This window comes from Perissodus microlepis, chromosome 3, assembly GCF_051167445.1.
Source record: "Perissodus microlepis isolate ML-2025 ecotype Zambia chromosome 3, ASM5116744v1, whole genome shotgun sequence".
NCBI classification, from domain to species: Eukaryota; Metazoa; Chordata; class Actinopteri; order Cichliformes; family Cichlidae; genus Perissodus; species Perissodus microlepis.
The window spans coordinates 35,076,509-35,096,933 of record NC_140463.1 but is presented as its reverse complement, the minus strand read 5'-3'; the positions used below and the strand labels follow the sequence as shown (position 1 = coordinate 35,096,933).

The 20,425-nt window shown below is 40.0% G+C and overlaps 2 protein-coding genes and 1 non-coding gene across 3 annotated transcripts; all 3 read left to right on the top strand.

The window, feature by feature from the left end:
- The first annotated feature begins 1,841 nt into the window (after positions 1-1,841).
- coro1b (coronin, actin binding protein, 1B) lies at positions 1,842-13,402 on the top strand. The gene is made up of 12 exons (XM_084924214.1): positions 1,842-2,003; positions 2,132-2,282; positions 4,079-4,284; positions 4,478-4,600; positions 6,480-6,609; positions 10,317-10,498; positions 10,609-10,728; positions 10,864-10,968; positions 11,073-11,218; positions 11,356-11,413; positions 11,497-11,835; positions 11,930-13,402. Exons 3-12 carry the CDS (start codon positions 4,081-4,083, stop codon positions 12,050-12,052), a joined length of 1,530 nt encoding a protein of 509 aa, XP_084780340.1. The 5' UTR covers positions 1,842-2,003; positions 2,132-2,282; positions 4,079-4,080; the 3' UTR covers positions 12,053-13,402.
- Positions 13,403-14,240: 838 nt separating this feature from the next.
- LOC146391332 (uncharacterized) lies at positions 14,241-20,354 on the top strand. Its single transcript, XM_084924215.1, has 4 exons — positions 14,241-16,129; positions 16,520-16,619; positions 16,960-17,120; positions 18,640-20,354. Exon 4 carries the CDS (start codon positions 18,642-18,644, stop codon positions 19,272-19,274), a length of 633 nt encoding a protein of 210 aa, XP_084780341.1. The 5' UTR covers positions 14,241-16,129; positions 16,520-16,619; positions 16,960-17,120; positions 18,640-18,641; the 3' UTR covers positions 19,275-20,354.
- trnaa-cgc (transfer RNA alanine (anticodon CGC)) lies at positions 20,144-20,215 on the top strand. Its single transcript has one exon. It is a non-coding gene; the product is annotated as a tRNA-Ala (tRNA).
- Positions 20,355-20,425: the final 71 nt, after the last annotated feature.

Sequence of the window (20,425 nt, the reverse complement as noted above, 5' to 3'; positions counted from 1 at the left end):
ACCGATGCCCTTTGAAGGGAAGGGTTGTAACAAGTGTCATCTGGCAGTTTGCTGCATTTTGCCATGTGATTGGCAGAGGAACTTGTGTGTGAGGTGAAGTCAGCACTCTTCTGTGGGAAGTTCCAGAGACGATTAACTCACTCTGGTGTGAGTGGCTATGTTGTTCGGTAAGAGACTTTTGCTGTTTTGTTTGGATTATTTATTATTGTAGGTGCCTATTTTTAATGTGTGTTGTTGGATTTGTTAGTGTGGCCACAAGTTTTAATGGTGGAATCAATCAAGCTCTAGATCAACTGCGTGCGGGGAAATCCATCAATATTGTTGGTATATTGGGTGGTTTTTTTAGATCTGTGATTTTGAATGGTTTCATAAAACTGATGTTTTTATTGTGTAACATTTTAATCGATAATCTTGTTTGTGTTTTGCAGCTGTTGTTGTGCCGCTTCTGCTGTCCTTTTGTTGTTCTTTTGGTTGATTTGTAATTTTGTATTGGTTAGTCCGTCCAGCCGTAAGGGCTGTTATGAATGATTGAGAGTGAGTCTTGTAAGGACGAACTAACCTCTCTCTTTTTTGTTTTTTTCATTTATTTGTTTATGCCACTTCCTTTATAAACCCAGGTTGAAGGTCATGCATAGCGCTGCTTCCCAGCTGTGCAGAGGTCCAAATTGTTTGTAGTGCATGCCCATAGGTAAACTGATTGCAGTATCTCTAGACTGGGTTTGCAGTGTAGCGCTATTTGCTCGCATCTTTGGTGTGATAGGTCTCATGTGCAGCTGGGATGTTAGTAGAATGTGTTATAAGTCCTGTCTGGGAATGAATGGGAAAATGTATATTTAATTGATGGAACAAATAAATCATGAATTTATTTCTTTGACATTTTATTCAACACCTTAGTGCTCCTTACATTTGTTTTAATTGACTTAAGACATTATACTTGAATTATACTCTAATAATCTTTTAAATATATCTTTCTGAATAATGTTCAGCTAAAAATACAAATAAAATAACATTAATAAGCCAAGAATAAGCGGAATACAATAAGTGTATTCCAGTATGTATAGTATATATGTGTATAATGGGCAATTGCAATGTAAAGGGGCGGTTAGGATACTCTATAATACAGCTAACCCCTTCGTGATATTGTGTAATCACAATGTAAGACAAAGAAACATTGCTTGATAAACCTTACTCCTAATATTAAGAAGCTTACATTAAATGAATGAATAAATAAATTCACATTTCCTTTAAAACTTCAAGTTCTTACTCTCTCATTTTACTGTACATACGCCCTTACACTTTAAATTTAGAATAATGACAAAGATTTGGAAATTACGCCATACTGTATTACAATTGCACTGTATTATAAGGTGCTACCACAACATGAGACACAGCTCTGAGTAGTGAGCACAAAGACTATTTAAAAAAAACCCTCTGCGTATAACGATTTTTTAAAAGACCGGATGTCAGCAAAATGTTAAAATTGTTAATTGTCATCATTATCATTTCAAATCATCTTCATCTAAATTTGAGTTCAGATATCAGTTTGGGAACACGCATAAATCCTCCGAGAAACAGTCGATTAGGTTTTGAAACCCCAAAATTGATATATTACTCCACATATAAAGCCCTAATTAAAAATTAAGTGCTTAAATGTTAATGGCTTCAATTGAGGTTTGCTGATAGTTTGAGCTAACAGCGTAATAGCGGTCTGTTTTCCGTTTTTAGGTCTATGTATGCACTTAAGGTGAATATAAACAGTACATATCCGGTCTGGCCGACGGGAATGTAGACGTAGACGGAGGATATCTCTCTTTACTCCTGCTTGTCTTTGACACATCCTGCCTTGAGCGGAAGTGTCTGGGATTCTGCTCGAGTCGTCGCTCCAAAACAGTCGTTTGTAAAGGGAGACGGGGACAAGCGGTGTCCGCATCTCTCCCTCCACCATCACCGGCAGCCGGGCTCTTTTTAGCGTGGCTTTATGAGCGCGGGACATGCTCTGTCAGGTTAGACCTCTGCCACAGCAGACAGGCGCAATTCCTAGCAAACTAACAAGAAGACAGCTGAGAATTGGATTAATAAATAAATAAATAAATCGGATTTCCCCCCTCTAATGAACACGTTTTTGTTATAGGTCTGCGCAATCTACGTGAACGTTTGTCTGGACACAGGAGAGGATTAAGTTACTGCTGTTGGCGGCGGATTATTTTATTGGCCTCTTCTTGTCACGCCCGAGTCTTTGGTGATCCTTCTTCCAATTAAGAGAGGTCTCTCAAAAACCGCAGGTATGTGCGCTTTTGGACTGGAAAATAATAACGCGAGATGTGTCATTGTGGGACTACCTAAAACGGGTCCTTTGTTGCTCATGTCTGCATTTGTTTCTTTGCAAAAAAAAAAAAAAAAAGAAGAAAAAAAAACAATTGCTGTCCCCTCACCTCCTATTGTGAGCAGACAATGGGAACATACAGAGAAATGGTGCAAGGATGCTGCATATTTACTAAATGGGTATATATAAAAATGAACATTATCGTGCAGTAAGATCGCGCTGTTTAAACGCAGACTGGACGTAGTGGAATCCAGCAAACTGGATTTGGGGCGGTTTTATCCTCACGCTGGAGCCCTCTGTAGGCTTCATACCTGCTGATATGCCGTTTGCTTTGACCATTGGTATATGGCATATAGAGTTACTGCCTCCTCTCACAGCAGCTATGACTGCCCAACCCCCTTCTCCTCCCTGCACGGCATGTTTTGGTTTCAGGCGGATCATGCCCTTTTGTCCACTGAAGCCTGACTGTACTTTTCAGGGCAGGCTCCCAGTATGAAAGAATTTGTCCGCTGCCCTGGCTGCCACTTCTTTTTGTTTGTTTGTTTTTTTCACTGACCATATGAAGATGGTGAGGATTTACTAAACCAGCTGTACAGCAACAATGGCATTAGTGCAGAGTTTGGGGATTCAAAAGACTAAGACTACAGTTTTAATAAAGCAGGCATACTCAGCCTGTTTTTATTTCTATGCAATTCCAAATATTTTCCCCATTCCAAGTGGGAAAGTGTAACTAAGTGTTTCTTGGTAACTCATAAAAACAAAAATAATCTGTTTTCTTATGTGACACTCATCTTAAAAGAACAGGATCTTTATTTTTAAGTTTTAACACTTTATTGTCATTGCACATTCATTAGTTGTAGTACTTGTCCCAGATTTGTGAAAAAAGAGAGCCAAGCAAATCACAGTAAATAAATATCATATATACAGAATAAAATATATATGATATATGCAGAAAATTAAATATTCAATATGCATATAACAACATTATATTTTTGGAGGTATACAGTGGGGTGTTATAATTGTCCATTTAATTGTCCTAAATATGGCAAATTCTTATTATTTTCACTGGAGCCTGAATTATATATTGCTGAGAGCTGATATCAGATATTTGCTGATATATCAGTATCAACATTTATATCAGGCCATAAATGAAAATTTAAAAAGTAAAGAAGAGATGGGAGAAACACCCTTCAACCGTGCTATGAGTGCTGATGTTGCCTAGTTTGTCCACCAGTGGGCACTCTCCAGCTTAACTAGAAGTGAAAACACAAAAACGGTAAAGTACTTACTGACTATATACAAAAGAATATTTTTAAACTATCGTGATCTTATCAAGGACCATTAATATTATCGGTATGTGTATCGTTCTTAAAAATCCTATAACAGTCAAGGTCTATTTTCCGTCATAAAATATATTGAAAAATGGAGATCTGAGTAGATAAAGAAGACATGTATTGTTGCTTGTTTGAGTTAACCTGCATTTTAAATAAGATATAGTCCATTTTAAAAGGTTACAATATTTAATTTTAGCCATATTTTACTGGGAAAAATATCATTTTTTTTCACAGTCCAAATGATTAAACCAGAATTTATTTTTCAAGCTTATTAGCTGTTTGGTTAATAATTATCCTGCTTATTTGATTACTGTTTGCTGACAGAAGCTTTTTACTTTTCAGCTGATGAGTTAATAATTTACTGTCATTCAGCAGCATCTGTCCATTTAAGGTTGCTGAATTGTAATTGTAATCTCCTCAGGTATGTCTTTCCGGCGAGGTGTGGTCAGGCAGAGCAAATTCCGCCATGTTTTCGCCCAGGCGTGGAAAGCCGAGCACTGCATCGATGATGTCAGAGTGTCCCGGGTGACGTGGGACAGTCCACTCTGTGCAGTCAACCCCAAATTCATTGCTGTTATCATTGAAGCGGGTGGAGGAGGGGCCTTCCTCGTGGTTCCAATCAGCAAGGTTAAATCTCCTACATTACAGAGTATTAGATAAACAGTAGATCGATGTTTCTTCCACTCTCCTACTAAAAGCATTATGTCACCAACTTTTTAACAGCCTGCTGCATGCCTGACTAAAGCACTTTCTACACTTACGAGACCATTAGCAGGACTGGATAATGCATTAATGGTTGGAACGTTCTTTTTCTCTACAGAGTGGAAGAATCGACCAGTCCTGTCCCACGGTCTGTGGTCATGCAGCACCAGTGCTGGACATCCAGTGGAGTCCTCATGATGACAATGTCATTGCAAGTGCCTCAGAAGATTGCACGGTGAAGGTAAAATTTTCAAACCTTGTAGAAGTTCTGTGCTGGTGGTTTGTGGTCAAGTTATCTGTAATCTGACGTCCGTAGGCATCAAACCCGCCACAACTTTAACCCACTAAAGCTGTGTTGGTCCTTCTTCTGCTGCTAATGAAAACACATCAGACTTCAGGGTGCAGACCTTGAGTGTGCTTCAAACTACTATAATAATTAACATTGTGTATTTAACACTTTCTTTATCATATTGTATGACTTAATTTTACTTATAATTGTAAAAGTATGTCAGTAGAATTCAGTTGAGAGGTCTTTGGTCCCCTGGGTCCGTCCATAATGCCAGTGCTGGTGTGAATACAAAACATATGAGGGTTTCCTGTAGTGTGTGGTATGGGGACAGAGGTCATGTCATTTCTGAGGTTAGGTTGGAGCCTGGATCAACACTTTAGGTGCTTTGTCAAGTCATCCAAGAAATTCCAGAGCTTTTTTTTTTTTAAACAGTGATTGTTCAGCTGAAGGAGACGACTGCCAGGGGTGTGTGCTTGGTTTGCAGCAGTGTTTAGGTGTAGGTAATATTGTTTCTCTGATCACAGCTGTGTAAACTTACAGCGAGGTCTCTGTAAAACAAGTTGGCATTCCTCAGCTGTTAGACACGGCTGGGCGAGGAGGGGGGTTAAAAGAATGTCACTGATTCCAGATAAATGATTGACGAGCACCCATAGTCTTTTCTTCAGGCACACCTTACCATTTTTAACAGAAAGTAAATCACTTTTGATACTACTGAAAAGCTATACTGGGATATAGATACTGTTTTTAAAAAATACGTATATATTAACTAATAAAAATCTGAAATGTTGAAAGAGAACCTAAATGCATATTTAGTTGATATTGACAATTAAGGCCAGTGAAATGCTACGATTGACACCAAACCCAAATATGAAACTAAAGCCAACGCAAGCTGGCTTAACTTTGCACAAACTCTAAGTGGGTAGTAGCTAGGCTAGCTCTGACCAAACGTAACAAATTAAGCTATGGAGCTACTTCAAAGGTCACTTCCTAAAATGTTAGAGCTTTTTTAATCTTTTTAAAGGTGTATTGTGCAGGACTAGCTAAGCTGGCTGTTTTTTCCTTCTAACAGCCTTACTATTAAACAAAGCCAATCATGTCTTGGCTGTAGCTTTATATTTAACAGGTAAAAATAAATGTGGTATTGAGTAAATTTGGATGAAGAAATGATGATGTACTCCAAGTGCTGTCAGCGTTAATCTCGTTAAAATGACATTAGCGAGTTAGCGCAGATTGCCTTGTGCGTGGGGCTGCACGGCGTCAACACATTAGCACGGTTAGATTGTTAACGTGTTAGCGCCATGCAGCCCAATGCACTTGCTAACAGAGATTTGCCACGTTATTGCGGTTGTGGCCTTACAGTCATTTTAACGAGATTAACGCTGACAGCACTTATCTATCTATCTATCTATCTATCTATCTATCTATCTATCTATCTATCTATCTATCTATCTATCTATCTATCTACCTATCTATCTACCTATCTATCTACCTATCTATCTACCTATCTATCTACCTATCTATCTACCTACCTACCTACCTACCTACCTACCTACCTACCTACCTACCTACCTACATACATACATACATACATACATACATACATACACACAAAGGTGTATAAACAGAAAATGCAGGATTACAGAAATGGATACCACAGAGTGTGCATAAATTGCTGTTGCTGTCTAGCAGTGTGAAGCAGTGTGACAGTTCAACTGTTTAGGAGGGAGATGGTGAAGGGAAGGAAGGCTCTGATAGCAGTAAGGTTAATAATATGTCAGGATAACTGTAAAAATTATACGACACACATATATATATCTGCTTTATGTTGAAGGTGTGGCAGATCCCAGATGGTGGGCTCACAAGTCCAATGACTGATGCCACTGTGACCCTTGAGGGACACAGTAAACGAGTGGGACTCCTGGCTTGGCACCCAACTGCCTTCAATATCCTCCTAACTGCAGGTAGGACCATCTGTAGCATTGTAGTGCTTCCATTGTTCTCCTATAACCAAACATGGTTCACATCTGTGGAAAATAACAGTGATAACTGGCTATGCCTGGTGTGTTTTTTAAGTGTGTTGTGTAGAGAACATGGTCTAAACATTAAACTGCGCCACTGTGGAAGCAGGCTGGTGTAGTTTGTATGTTGCTTTACATATATTTCCATAAAAGACTGATCTAAAACAAAGGGCTTGTGTTTGCACACTGGAAATGTATTGTACTTGAGTTTTATATGGTGAATTAAGGTAACCTTTGCCCTGTAATAAACATCCAGGGATCATTTTACCTTTTAACAAACTCCAAATATGGTGACAGTGAAACTTGAGGCGTAGCTTCCCCGTGCTAAACATTCCTCATTATCCAGATAAAAGTGACATACACCCGTCCATTTGTAAACAGTGAGAGTTGAGGAGCAGCTCCTCTCTTACTGTGTTGGTGTTCAGTGACAGCCAGTTCAACTGCTGCATAATACAAGTATGGAGTAGGATTTCCCTCCTAGGCAACTCACAGCATGTGATTAACCTGAAAAATAATTACACTTTGCTGAAAAGCTGCCAGAGCTGGTTTCCATTGGAAATGTAGCCTACGCAAAGGAGGCACTACTATACGCACAAGCACATAAAGTAATGTTTGGCCTGCGGGATCCTCATGGCAGTGTAAGAATGTAAGCTGCCCACTTATGTTAATGCATACTGAGAAGAGTGCATATTGTTCACGCTGCATTATTTTACCACCAGCTTTCTTAAGCAGCTCTGCAGGCGTTGTTGCTCCTCAGTATACAGGGAGTGCAGAATTATTAGGCAAGTTGTATTTTTGAGGAATAATTTTATTATTGAACAACAACCATGTTCTCAATGAACCCACAAAACTCATTAATATCAAAGCTGAATGTTTTTGGAAGTAGTTTTTAGTTTGTTTTTAGTTTTAGCTATTTTAGGGGGATATCTGTGTGTGCAGGTGACTATTACTGTGCATAATTATTAGGCAACTTAACAAAAAACAAATATATACCCATTTCAATTATTTATTTTTACCAGTGACACCAATATAACATCTCCACATTCACAAATATACATTTCTGACATTCAAAAACAAAACAAAAACAAATCAGCGACCAATATAGCCACCTTTCTTTGCAAGGACACTCAAAAGCCTGCCATCCATGGATTCTGTCAGTGTTTTGATCTGTTCACCATCAACATTGCGTGCAGCAGCAACCACAGCCTCCCAGACACTGTTCAGAGAGGTGTACTGTTTTCCCTCCTTGTAAATCTCACATTTGATGATGGACCACAGGTTCTCAATGGGGTTCAGATCAGGTGAACAAGGAGGCCATGTCATTAGTTTTTCTTCTTTTATACCCTTTCTTGCCAGCCACGCTGTGGAGTACTTGGACGCGTGTGATGGAGCATTGTCCTGCATGAAAATCATGTTTTTCTTGAAGGATGCAGACTTCTTCCTGTACCACTGCTTGAAGAAGGTGTCTTCCAGAAACTGGCAGTAGGACTGGGAGTTGAGCTTGACTCCATCCTCAACCCGAAAAGGCCCCACAAGCTCATCTTTGATGATACCAGCCCAGACCAGTACTCCACCTCCACCTTGCTGGCGTCTGAGTCGGACTGGAGCTCTCTGCCCTTTACCAATCCAGCCACGGGCCCATCCATCTGGCCCATCAAGACTCACTCTCATTTCATCAGTCCATAAAACCTTAGAAAAATCAGTCTTGAGATATTTCTTGGCCCAGTCTTGACGTTTCAGCTTGTGTGTCTTGTTCAGTGGTGGTCGTCTTTCAGCCTTTCTTACCTTGGCCATGTCTCTGAGTATTGCACACCTTGTGCTTTTGGGCACTCCAGTGATGTTGCAGCTCTGAAATATGGCCAAACTGGTGGCAAGTGGCATCTTGGCAGCTGCACGCTTGACTTTTCTCAGTTCATGGGCAGTTATTTTGCACCTTGGTTTTTCCACACGCTTCTTGCGACCCTGTTGACTATTTTGAATGAAACGCTTGATTGTTCGATGATCACGCTTCAGAAGCTTTGCAATTTTGAGACTGCTGCATCCCTCTGCAAGATATCTCACTATTTTTGACTTTTCTGAGCCTGTCAAGTCCTTCTTTTGACCCATTTTGCCAAAGGAAAGGACGTTGCCTAATAATTATGCACACCTGATATACGGTGTTGATGTCATTAGACCACACCCCTTCTCATTACAGAGATGCACATCACCTAATATGCTTAATTGGTAGTAGGCTTTCAAGCCTATACAGCTTGGAGTAAGACAACATGCATGCAGAGGATGGTGTGGACAAAATACTCATTTGCCTAATAATTCTGCACTCCCTGTAAGTTAGAGTTAGCGAGGAGAAAGGCAACACAACAACACAGTTATACTGTGCTAAATTTCCATAATGGAGTGAGATTAGAATTGTATTCAATTATATAACACTTTCAAATCACTCACATTAACTGCTGGTATCGTGATATAGCATCAAATACAGTGTATTATGTTATCTGTGTACAGTTATCATAATTATTTGATTCTTGATCGTGTCATCATGGCGAAGTGGCTCTGTTAATTGTTCACTTTGTCATATTCCTTTTGGGATCCACTGCAAGGACTCAATCAGTTGAATAACATTGATAGGGGAAACATGTTTAAGTGCAACTGCTTGTTTAAATGAACATCAATATTTGCTACCAGGCTATCATTAATTGTACTGTAAAGGGGAATTAATCAAAAAAGAATATTGAGGTACTGACATCATGTCACAGATCGACTCTCAGCAAACAGCTCCGCTGCTCTCACTCCATTTCCATTAAAATATTGGCCTGAAGTGCAAGGAATCGACTCGTCTTTCCACTCTAGCTACATCTTCTTTAAACTAACAACACAAATAAATGAATCTTTTATGTGAAAGATCAACAACAATGACTTGTTCAAAATTAGGCAGGAAATGGTGTGATTGTTTGTGACATTGCCACTGATCGAGAAAAGTAACTACACCAGCAAGACGGATTCAACCATTTATAGGACACACTCCATGTACGACACATGTAATTAGAAGTTGAGACTTGATGCAGAACATATCAGGGAGAAGGCAGAAAAGCCCAGTTTGGAATCACAGAGCGAGCCGTGATACAATACGCTGAAAACGGCACAGATGGTGTTTCGATTACGCAACTTTAAACTATCGGGGAATTCCTTTAAAGATGCAAGAGGGATTTGTTCACTGCATTGTGCTATTGTGTGTGTATTGTCATTATTATTCAGTTTTAATGTGTCAGATCAGTTAATACTTTGCTTCTTTGCTTGTCTCACCGCGAGTTCACTTTACCAATATTTACTTTGATAAAGTTAATGACATACTGAGGTAGTGTGTGTAGGTAGTATCTGTCACAGGGCTAACACAGAGACAGACATCCATTCACACTGTTGTTCAATTTAGCATCGCCCTAACCTGTTGTTATTATATATTGATATATGGTGTCATAGTACACTCATAATACACCTGCACCGATAACCTGTCACTTTCTCAAGACGAACAAGAAAAGCAAATGAATTTATATGAACATCTGCAACATCTGCATCTGTTTATCCTCACATCCCTGCCCTGTACGATTTCAGGCTTCACGCCCTCTTCCTTGGATGTTGTCTTTCCCTCTCTGTAGGCTGTGATAATGTGATCTGCGTGTGGAACGTGGGCACGGGGGAGCTAGTGTACCAGCTTGATGACGCCCACCCAGACTTGATCTACAATGTCAGCTGGAACAAGGACGGCAGTGCGATATGTACCGTCTGCAAGGACAAAGCCCTGCGAGTCATCGATCCGCGAAGAGGCGCCGTCCTCAAGGTGATTTCACATTCATGCTGTCCGTGAAGATGTGAGCAAAGCGTGGAGCACGGCTCGGCTCTCATTTCTGGTATAACGCGTCAGTGATCAGCTTGTGACTGCTTTCCTAGGTCAGAGAGAAAGTCCATGATGGTACCAGGCCCATGAGAGCCGTGTTCCTCTCTGATGGAAAAATCCTGACGACAGGCTTCAGCCGTATGAGCGAGAGGCAGCTTGCTTTGTGGGATACTGTAAGTTTCTTGTTAGACATGTGGTCTAATGCAGGTGAACTGAATTTTACACATGGAAAAGGTTTGAGACACAAAAAACATGTGTGATTGTTAAAGTAGGCATTCTAGTGATGTGAAAATGCTTTTATCTTACAGAAAGACCTCTCAGAGCCAATGGTAATACAGGAAATGGATACGAGTAATGGAGTTCTGCTGCCCTTTTATGACCCCGACACAAACATGGTCTACCTGTGTGGGAAGGTGAAGCCTTGGCATCATGTGGCAAATAGAAATTTAGCTTGTTCTATGCAGCATCAATCATCGTGATTGTTTTGTTTTTTTGTTTTTAATCTCATGGCTTTCAGGGGGACTGCACCATCCGATACTTTGAAGTGACTGATGAATCACCGTACGTTCACTTCCTCAGCTTATACAGCAGCAAAGAGCCTCAGAGGGGTGCAGGCTTTCTGAGTAAAAGAGGTGTGGATGTCAATAAGTGTGAAATTGCCAGGTAAGAACAGTATGCGTACCCGTAACTAGTAAAAACTACAATACACAGCTACTTCAGGAACTGACCAGTCTCCTAAAAGTGGGAAAGAATAATGCAGAATAACGTCAGACGGGACTTCCTCCTTGCTTTTTCGGCAGGTTTTATAAGCTTCATGAGAGGAAGGTGGAACCCATTTCTATGACTGTACCACGAAAAGTAAGGCACACACATACTTTAAAAGTGGACTTTATAAACTGCTTTTTTTAATAGCTAATGAAGTTTCCATATTTCCTCTCCAGTCAGATCTGTTCCAGGGAGACCTTTACCCAGACACAGCCGGCCTGGAGCCAGCCCTCCTGGCTGACGAGTGGATCGCGGGGCAGGACGCGCCACCGCTGCTGGTCTCCCTGAGTGGTGGCTACACAGCTCCTCCATCCAAACACAGAGACACTCTCAGAAGCAAGCCCAAGCTCGTCTCTCAGGACTCTGGGACCGGGGCCGTCCCACCTTCCGCAGGGAACGTAGCAGCTCCCACGTCCACACCTACCTCTGCGGCCAAGGAGACAGAAGAAGAGACGCCACAGCCAACAGCGGCCACGAGGGAGACGGATGGAAACGGCGATAGGCCAAAGAGAGAGGTCGGTCAGCAGCAAGTGAGATGCTGATTTAAGATTTTTTGAAGCTATTTTTGACTTGTTTTTTCTCTCTCTCTCTCTCTCTCTCTTCTTTCAGGATGACGTGTTGAGCGAGCTGTTAGCAGAAATGAAAGCTCTGCGGGCCGTCGTGCTTGCTCAGAATCAGAGAATTGAGTTGCTGGAGAGACAGCTAGCACGGATTGAAGATGGGGATGTATGAGCAAGCGGAAGATTCACTACATTCAGATGGCTTTTTTTTTTCCCCTTAAATCCATAGACCATAGCCTTACTAGAGTCAACAGTACCTTAAGCAGTGTGGGCTGAAGAATGTAGTGTAGAGCAGCAACTAATTGTGAATAAATAGGAGCTTACAGCTATTGTTTCCAAGACCACAATATGTAGGTGACAACTGGGTAAAGGATATCGTTGCCGCTGTGTGACGGTGCATATAATGCAGTTTTGATCTTTGCTTTAATTTCGAAGCACCCTAAAGGAGTTGCATCGGCACAGTTGCCTCAATTTGACGCACAAAGTTGTGTTGAAAAGGATTATATTGGAGCTAATGAAGGCTAACAGTCTATAGCAAAGCTATTAAGTACCTCCTGTACGTTTTTCTCTCTCTGACGCACTAACAAATGTAACCATTAGGGCTATTTAATCAGGTAGATTAAGCTGCTAAACTGTGATGTCATATCAAACCCCCGGTTGTTATCTCACTGCGTGACTCGTGCTTTGTTTTACTACTCCATAATAGAACACCACGTGTAAAGTTAACTGTCCTCGGCAGCGAGAGCTGTGTGAATGATGGCCGATAAGAGCGTAGCTGAATATTTATGTGTATTCGTAGCTGTGTGTAGCGTTTGCAGTCATTGAGAAGGTGACACTTGTGATTTTGTACCTCATGTTGTCAGGCGAGAACAGCGTAAAGATAACACTATGTTACACTGTAACCTGTCATAAACACAACACAGAATTACTTTTTTTTCTTTTCTTTTTTAAGCACGCGGAAATGCCGCAGTGTCACACGACCACTCGAGAACCAATCAGGATCTGAGCAGCAAATGTCACATTTTGTAGTTGTTGCTTCCAATGATATGAAAGACCTGCAGACTGGGCATGGGACGGGAACCTTTTTTTTTCTTCTTTTAAATATTCAACCTTACACTACAGTGACCGTGCAGCTAAGTCTGACTAAACTGTTCCAAATCTATTCCGGATTGCAGACCAGATTTGGTAGCAGCAAGAAAAAGGTTCAAGTGTGGAGGCTTTTCTACGTTTTTGCGCTTGTATTTGTGTTGATGAAAAAGCACTTTTAGATTTGTGTAGTTTTGTGTTTTTTGCTATTACATTTGACATTTACATTTAGAGGCATTAATCTGTTATTAATCTGTTCTTCTTACAAATGTAGAATAACATTGGTACATTCCACATAAAGACTACCCCTTTATTACTTTATTTATTTCTTTATGCACTGATGTAACATTGACTGTAAAAAAAAAAAAAAAAAAAAAAGTAGCAGTTTTAATCAGACTACATTGTGGAAGTTCAATAAACATTAATTCTTACTTTATGTGAATTGGCCTTTTTCATATGAAGTAGTCAGATCATGGTGTGTGTGTGTGTGATCACATTCTACCAACAGAGAGTGGTCTGAAAATGAGAAAATGCTGAGTGAGCAGCAGTTCTGTGGGTGAAAATGTCAGAGGAGAATGGCCAGACAGTAGCTCAAATTACTACTCATTGCAACCAAAGTATGCAGGAGAGCGTCTCTGAATGCACAACACATGGAGGTTATAGTAGCAGAAGACCACACTGAGTGACACTTCCTGTCAGCTAAGAACAGGAAACTGAGGCTTACAGCTTACACAGCCCAAAGTTGGACAGAAGACTGGAAAAATGTTGCCGGATATTATGAGTCTCGATTTCTACTGCAGCATTCAGATGCTAGTGTTTTAACATAAACAGCGTGACAGCTCCCTTGTTTCAACAGTTCTGTGTGGGATATTTTCTTACCACACTTTGGGTTCCTTAACACCAACCAGGCATTGTTACAGTGCACCCATCTTCTGCCTAGTACACTATCCCTAGTGGGATAACGCACTATTTCACAAAGCTCAAATGACCTCAGACTGGTTTCTTGAACATGACAGTGAGTTCAATGTACTCAGATGGCTTCCACAGTCTTTAAATCTCAATTCAACAGAACACCTTTGAGATGTGTTCTCAAAGGTTTCAAGGTGGCATGTTCCACCCTAAAATGATCCCTTGCCACCCTAAGTGCCACTATAGTTTTGCATATGACAGTGTTGTTTATTAAAATAAGACAGCATTAACACTTTGAGCCTAGCTACAGTTAACCCTGAAATACACATTCTAAAACTGAATATGTTGCATAGTGTTACCCCCCCTCCCACCCACCGTTAACAAATGGTTCAGCCCATAGCACAGACCGGCTTTTTTTCTTGTTGTCAGTAGCAAGTGATGCCTATGATTGTGCCAAAGCACATTTTAAATCAACACCATGGTCATTTCAGATTTTACACACAAGAAACACTGTGAAACTTAAGTTAGACTTGTGTTTGTGAATGAGCCGCCCCATGGTGTGTATACTTAATCCATTTGAATCATTTTAACCATATGTAACACCTGCATATGTGTGTGTGTGTGTGTGTGTGTGTGTGTGTGTTTGTGTGTTTTTAAATGCTTTGAATTTGCCACCCCATTTGATTTCCATGCCACCCTAAGAAAGTTTCTCTAGATCCACCCCTGACACAAAATGAACATCAAGGACCAAAATCTGTGAGGAATGTTTCCAGCACCTTGATGAATATGTGCCATGAAGAATTAAAGCAGTTCTCAATGCAAAAAGGGGGTCCAATCCAGTATTAGCAATGTGTACCTAATAAATGGCCAAGAGACTATGGTATTTGGGTTTGGTAACCGTGCCATCACCTGCTGCTTTGTGCATTTAAGCAGATGCACAAAACACAAACAAAACACTTTAACGTGTTGTACTTGACTCCTCGTCAGGTCAATTAAAATTCCTCACACCCAGCAAAGGCCATTTTATCTGATTTGTACTAGAAAGCAGCTGGAGGCTTGTTAGAAAGGCTTATAACAACAATAAAAAGAATAACAGAACAACCTGTGATCTTTTTAGAATGAAAATCAAACCCAATCAACCATGCAAAAGCCTAAAAAGAGGCCACCCAGTTCCTCCTCTCAAGTCAGCGTGAAAGTAACAATGTGGAGCTTTAGTACCATTCTGAAATGCAACAGCTCAAATTGTTAATAACCCAAGGTTAGAACAGTAGATCACTGAATTATGTAAACAACACAAGAGCGCTTAACCTCCCCCTCAAAAAACCCAAAACAACAGAGATGATTAGAGTTGTATAGATATGGATTTTCAGGGTTAACGGCCAAAAAATATCAGGTGCATAATAAGATAGAAAGATAATAGAAAAGTGAAATAGGAAACAGATGTAGGCTGGCTTTAGAGTGTAGTACAGTGCAGTATTACTGTACAGATTTGGTTTAGCTGTCTTTGTTGGGTGTAGGGGCTGTGGAAGGCAGGCCGGTGGAGCAAAAACAGGATGTGGCAAAGTGGTTTCATATTCAGCACAGCTTTTTGAACATGATGCACTCTTTTGATCGGTTCAGATATCACTGTTGTAATATGTAATTAAGTCCTTCGTTTGGGGGTTGATTAAAAAGAAATATAGATCAGGATTTAGCTCTTAGGCTGCCTTCGGGTTCATGTACACCACCAGACTTGTTTTGTTGGTTTATATGTCCAATAAAGCAAAACCAAACCAAAATAACAAACTTCCAATTGAAAAAATTTTTTTAAACTATATATATAAGTTCATTCACAGGCCTGTGTAACAAGTAATGAGACATGCATGTTCTGGATGTGTACTTCACAGACTTCACACCTGCAGTTTTCAAGTGACTTGTCAACCTCGCAAGGAACAAATTCAAATTTGCACCTTCCTCTTTCCATAAATAATTGTGCGTTTTCTTATCTGTGCTCATCACCACACCCCGTCAAAGTCTCTCTTTAATCTCTGCTCTCACCGCCTCCTCGGAGGGCTTCAGTGAGCACTTTCTGCATCACATGTCATGCATCACCCCCCTGCTGTCTCTCTCTCTCACTTTTTTTCTTCTTCTTCTTTTTCTTCTCAGCGCGAACGCTGTCGCACTCGTTCTAACACACCCTAAATGACACAAGTCAGCCTCTTTGCCATTCTTCGCTCTCCAGCAACACAAACAGTATCTCTTACTCACAACTTTGGTAAGTTTTTCGGGGTTTTTTAAAAATGTCCTTCCTCTTTTTCTCTTAAGCTCATTTTTGCTGCGCACATCTTTTACACTGAAACTGCTTTGTCTGCTTTTCCCCTGTTGTGATTTTTAATACTTTGGATTTTGAAGTACTTGAAGCATTTATTTAATCTATGCTAAGCTACATGTGAGGTACAATTACAACACCTCAGGCAATAATTTTCAACTTAGAGCAGTTACTCTGATCCATTTTGGCTTTAATTGCTCTTTGTAAGTGGACCTGCTTTAGTTCTTGATTAATTTTGCAATAGTTTGATGTCAGCTCTCGGTCTGATGAACGCAGAGTGAAAAAGTTTCCACCCATGGCGGGCTGACTGATGCTGTTCAATTATCATTTTGACAGGAAACCAGCAAACGCTCTGAGCGGTCTGCAAAGCTTCCTGTCATCCTAGTGAACACAGTTTAGAGTTTAACAAGGGCAGACTTCCTGTTACATCTCCAGTGTGAGTATGTATATAACTATAACCTGTGAGCCTGTGTTATGTTTTGGTAAAGATTGATTTTAAAAAAACTTTCTAAATTTTAATGTGCAAAGAACACATTTGTATATGGAGAAAAAGTTTCAGGTTAACGCTGAGCAATGCATCAATGTTTCCTCTCGATTTAGAAAACTACAATTAGTGATGCTTCATCATAAATCGTGCAATATTGTGCACTTGTTCAGATGATAGGGCATTTCAGTAGTACCACTGCCGTTTTTGTGCAGTGTTAAGTGATGTGAACTTCTAGCCATAAGCATGCCTTAACTTTGTTAATTTACCTCTTTTTTAATTTCAACTTTAGATCCTGAGTATAAAATTCACCAATGGATCTCCTGATGACAAGTTCACAGCTGCTTTGAAAGCACCAGGAGTTTGTGACTGTAAAGTTCAGCCTGTAACTGAGACTCCAAACCATCCAGGATTTTTTTTTCTTTAATTCAACTGTAACTTCTTCCTAAGGAGGTAATGCACATTTTTAATTACATTTAATTGTAGCAAAGTCAGATTTGTGTCGTTGCAACGAGTTAAAAGTGGACTGACAATGAGTTCAGAAGCCCTACACAAAGTCTGTGGCAGACTCTCGGTTTCCATGGTTTAAAAGTGCAAAGAGAGAAACAGCTTTCTGCTTTTGTGTTCCCTCAAGTGCACACACTGCATTGTTTTAAGTGATAAGGCACACCCTTGCTAAAATAAACAATGAAAGCTGCTCTTAAAGCTAAAAATGTACCTATTTTTAGAAGTGCTTGTTTTTTGTGTGTGTGATAAACAGTGTTAATGACTTTCTTGGCAAGAGTTTGATTTAAAAAAAAAATCATATTACTGTCATATGTAGAAATATGAAGATGATGCAGACAGTTAGCTTTGCTAAGCAGTGTTAGAAAAAAACACACAGCTTTTGTGTTTGAAAAAAGGCCTAAAGCAGCTGTAAATCTTGCTTGCTTGCTATTTCTTTTTTTAATTTGCACCACAACGCAACTGTCAGATTTAGTTTGTTGTGTCAGAATGATTCTTAGCTGGTGTTCTTGGGACCGAAGCAAACTGTAATGCAGCAGACGACTGCAACAAACTTTCAAAAGTGGATATAAGTGCCAAAAATTGCGTGTTTGTCACTCTAGAATTTTGAAAATTTCTAATTTATGCAATTTGATCATCATTTTCAGCCGTTTCACTGCAGAATTTCAACTGGTGGATAAAGTTCACAGGTTTGACTCTTTTTGACTATAAGAGAGTCAAATTTATGAGTTAAAAAATGTCTTCGGAGCACCTTTGTAAAATGAAATAATTGCAATGACACATGTTCATCCAACTTTAAACCACCAGCTAACCTGACAAGCAGTTCTGCACACATTCAGACCCAGAACCTGCTTACTGTGAGGTGATTAATGCGCAGCTATCCGTTACAATGGGTCTCTCATTTAACGAATCAAGCTAGACTATGAAAGGGACAAGGTTAGTTAGTACTTGACCATGGTTTGCTCTTGCTAGACCGAGCAGTCTTTCCACTGCAAGCTCCACCCACAGACACATTTTTAATGCTCACATACAAATCCAGAGAAATATATATCACACCTCACACCCTGTTGGCAAGTTATTGACTGAATGCATATGATTTCACATTAAGATCATTCAAAGAGGCAAGGCTTGCTTGAAAGAGATTTTACTTGGCTATGTCGACAGCCATCTTCAAATGCCTAATGGATTTTATGAAGAAAAAAAATCATATAGGAATTTATACATCAGCTTTGGCCCTTGTGACTGATTTCCTTGTACTGCACCCTTCGTACTTCGCCTGGTCTATCAGATTTCAGGCTTCAATTAAATGAAACGAGAATGATGTAAAATGTAATTTTTCTAATCTAACTCGGCAAGAATGTAAACATGTGTTTTCTGAAATCCTACATCACCAAAACAAACCAAAAATGAACTGATTCCCCATGTGTGTTCATACTAATTCTGAACCTCTTCTCTGTCCTTCCTTCAGGGATGGGGGATTCTGAACAAAACAGCACTCCATTGGTGCTGGGCCTTTTTTTCATCCTATTACTCCTCCTTGTTGTGCTCTTTGTACTGTACAAGAAGCTGAACAGGGAGGCTGAAGGGGAATATACAGTCCGACGCATCGTCTACAAGGAAGGAGGTCTCAGGGACCAGGCGAGAAGTGCAGTGTTAGCTGTGGGGGCACGTCTTGGGGTCCAGCTGTGGCCTGGAAGTGATGAAGAAGAGGAAGGGGAGGAAATGCAGGAAGTCCAAGATGAAGAAGAACAGGTGGATAGTGGTGGTAGTCAGGAGAGTGACACAGAGGGAGATGAAGAGGAGGAGGACAACGACACAGACCGGTCTGGTAATGCTAAGGAGAAAGAAAGTAATACTTCAAATGATAACTCAAGTATTGGGAGTTCAGAAGCAGGAGAGCAAACCAAACTTAACGATGAGTCTGAGCCAGAAGGAGAGACGGAGGATAAAAGTGAAGAAAAGGAGGAGAAAGTGGGAGAAGAGCAGAGTAAAGCTGAGGCAAGTGGAGGGCCGGGATTGCTGATAGATCTAAAGCAGTTCTCTGGAAGTGCGATCTGGTCTGAAGAAGGTGGTGAGGGTAAAGGTGACGTGACGGCGTTGTGAGAATCAGAAATAATGAATAAGACTGAGGAAACTGCCAAATCAGGATTTCACAAACACCAGCTTCATCCCCTAAATGTCTCCCCACTGCAAACTCCTTCTATTAGTCTAAAAAAATTAAATTAAATAAAAGATACATGCACCCACCCATTAAACCCAAAGAGCTTTAAACTCTCATGACCTCACCGACCTTGCTTTCCTCTGGTCAAATTGTTTTGATGAATAAAGCAGTTATATAAACATACAGGGATTGTAACTGTAAAGTGTAAAAAAAACAATACTTGTCTATACTTTTTGCTTTGAATGTTTATTTTAATCTACATAAGAAATTGAAAACTGGAAACTTTTTTTTAGTGTTTTCTGCTCTGTTTTTTGTTGTTCTTTATGCCTTTTGTAGAAATAAAAAAAGAATAGTAGGCTAATTAAATATAGTGAGAACAAAATAATGCTTTATTTGTTTTAATGAAAAACAAGTGAATGTAACCGATCAAACTTTAAGTCAACATACATTTTATATGGTGTGTAAATGGTTGAAAATTTAATAAACCACATACTGAAAATACGAATGAATTGTATACTTTAAAAATATATAAAACATGTAGTAATGCCATCAGCGGAAGCATGTGTACATAGCGTGATCATAGCATGACGAAGCTAAAATTCTTCCGTGTTTTATGTTTTTAGGGTTTTAGAGAAAAAACATGCTAGCGGTAAGCCACAAGTTTCCTGTTGTATGCATTAACCGGAGCAAATACATATAAATAACAATATAACTTTCAATATTAATGTCGTAATTATACCAAAATCAGCCACAATAGCGGTACAGCGATGAGTTGCAGATAAATCCTCTCCTTGTTGATTATTCAGCCAATGGGGATGTAGCTCAGTGGTAGAGCGCATGCTTCGCATGTATGAGGTCCCGGGTTCAATCCCCGGCATCTCCAAAGATCTTTTTTCAACTTTTATTTCCGTATAAGTTGTAAATGTTATAAAGTGCAATATTGTCACAGAAGAAGAAGTAAAAAATTTAAAGCAATTTAAAGCAATACGGCATAACTATATCCCAAACACCGTCACCTCAATGTGTGCGCGAGGTGAGGTACGTTTGCGATTGGCCCAAAGCAGCTCGTGCTCGAATGTGATTGGACGGTGGA

Coding starts and splice junctions, on each gene's coding strand:
- coro1b (XM_084924214.1), top strand. CDS start 4,081: ATGTCTTTCCGGCGAGGTGTGGTCAGGCAGAGCAAATTCCGCCATGTT. Junction 4,601..6,479: donor CAGAAGATTGCACGGTGAAG/GTAAAATTTTCA, acceptor TTTATGTTGAAG/GTGTGGCAGATCCCAGATGG. Junction 11,219..11,355: donor AATAAGTGTGAAATTGCCAG/GTAAGAACAGTA, acceptor CTTTTTCGGCAG/GTTTTATAAGCTTCATGAGA.
- LOC146391332 (XM_084924215.1), top strand. CDS start 18,642: ATGGGGGATTCTGAACAAAACAGCACTCCATTGGTGCTGGGCCTTTTT.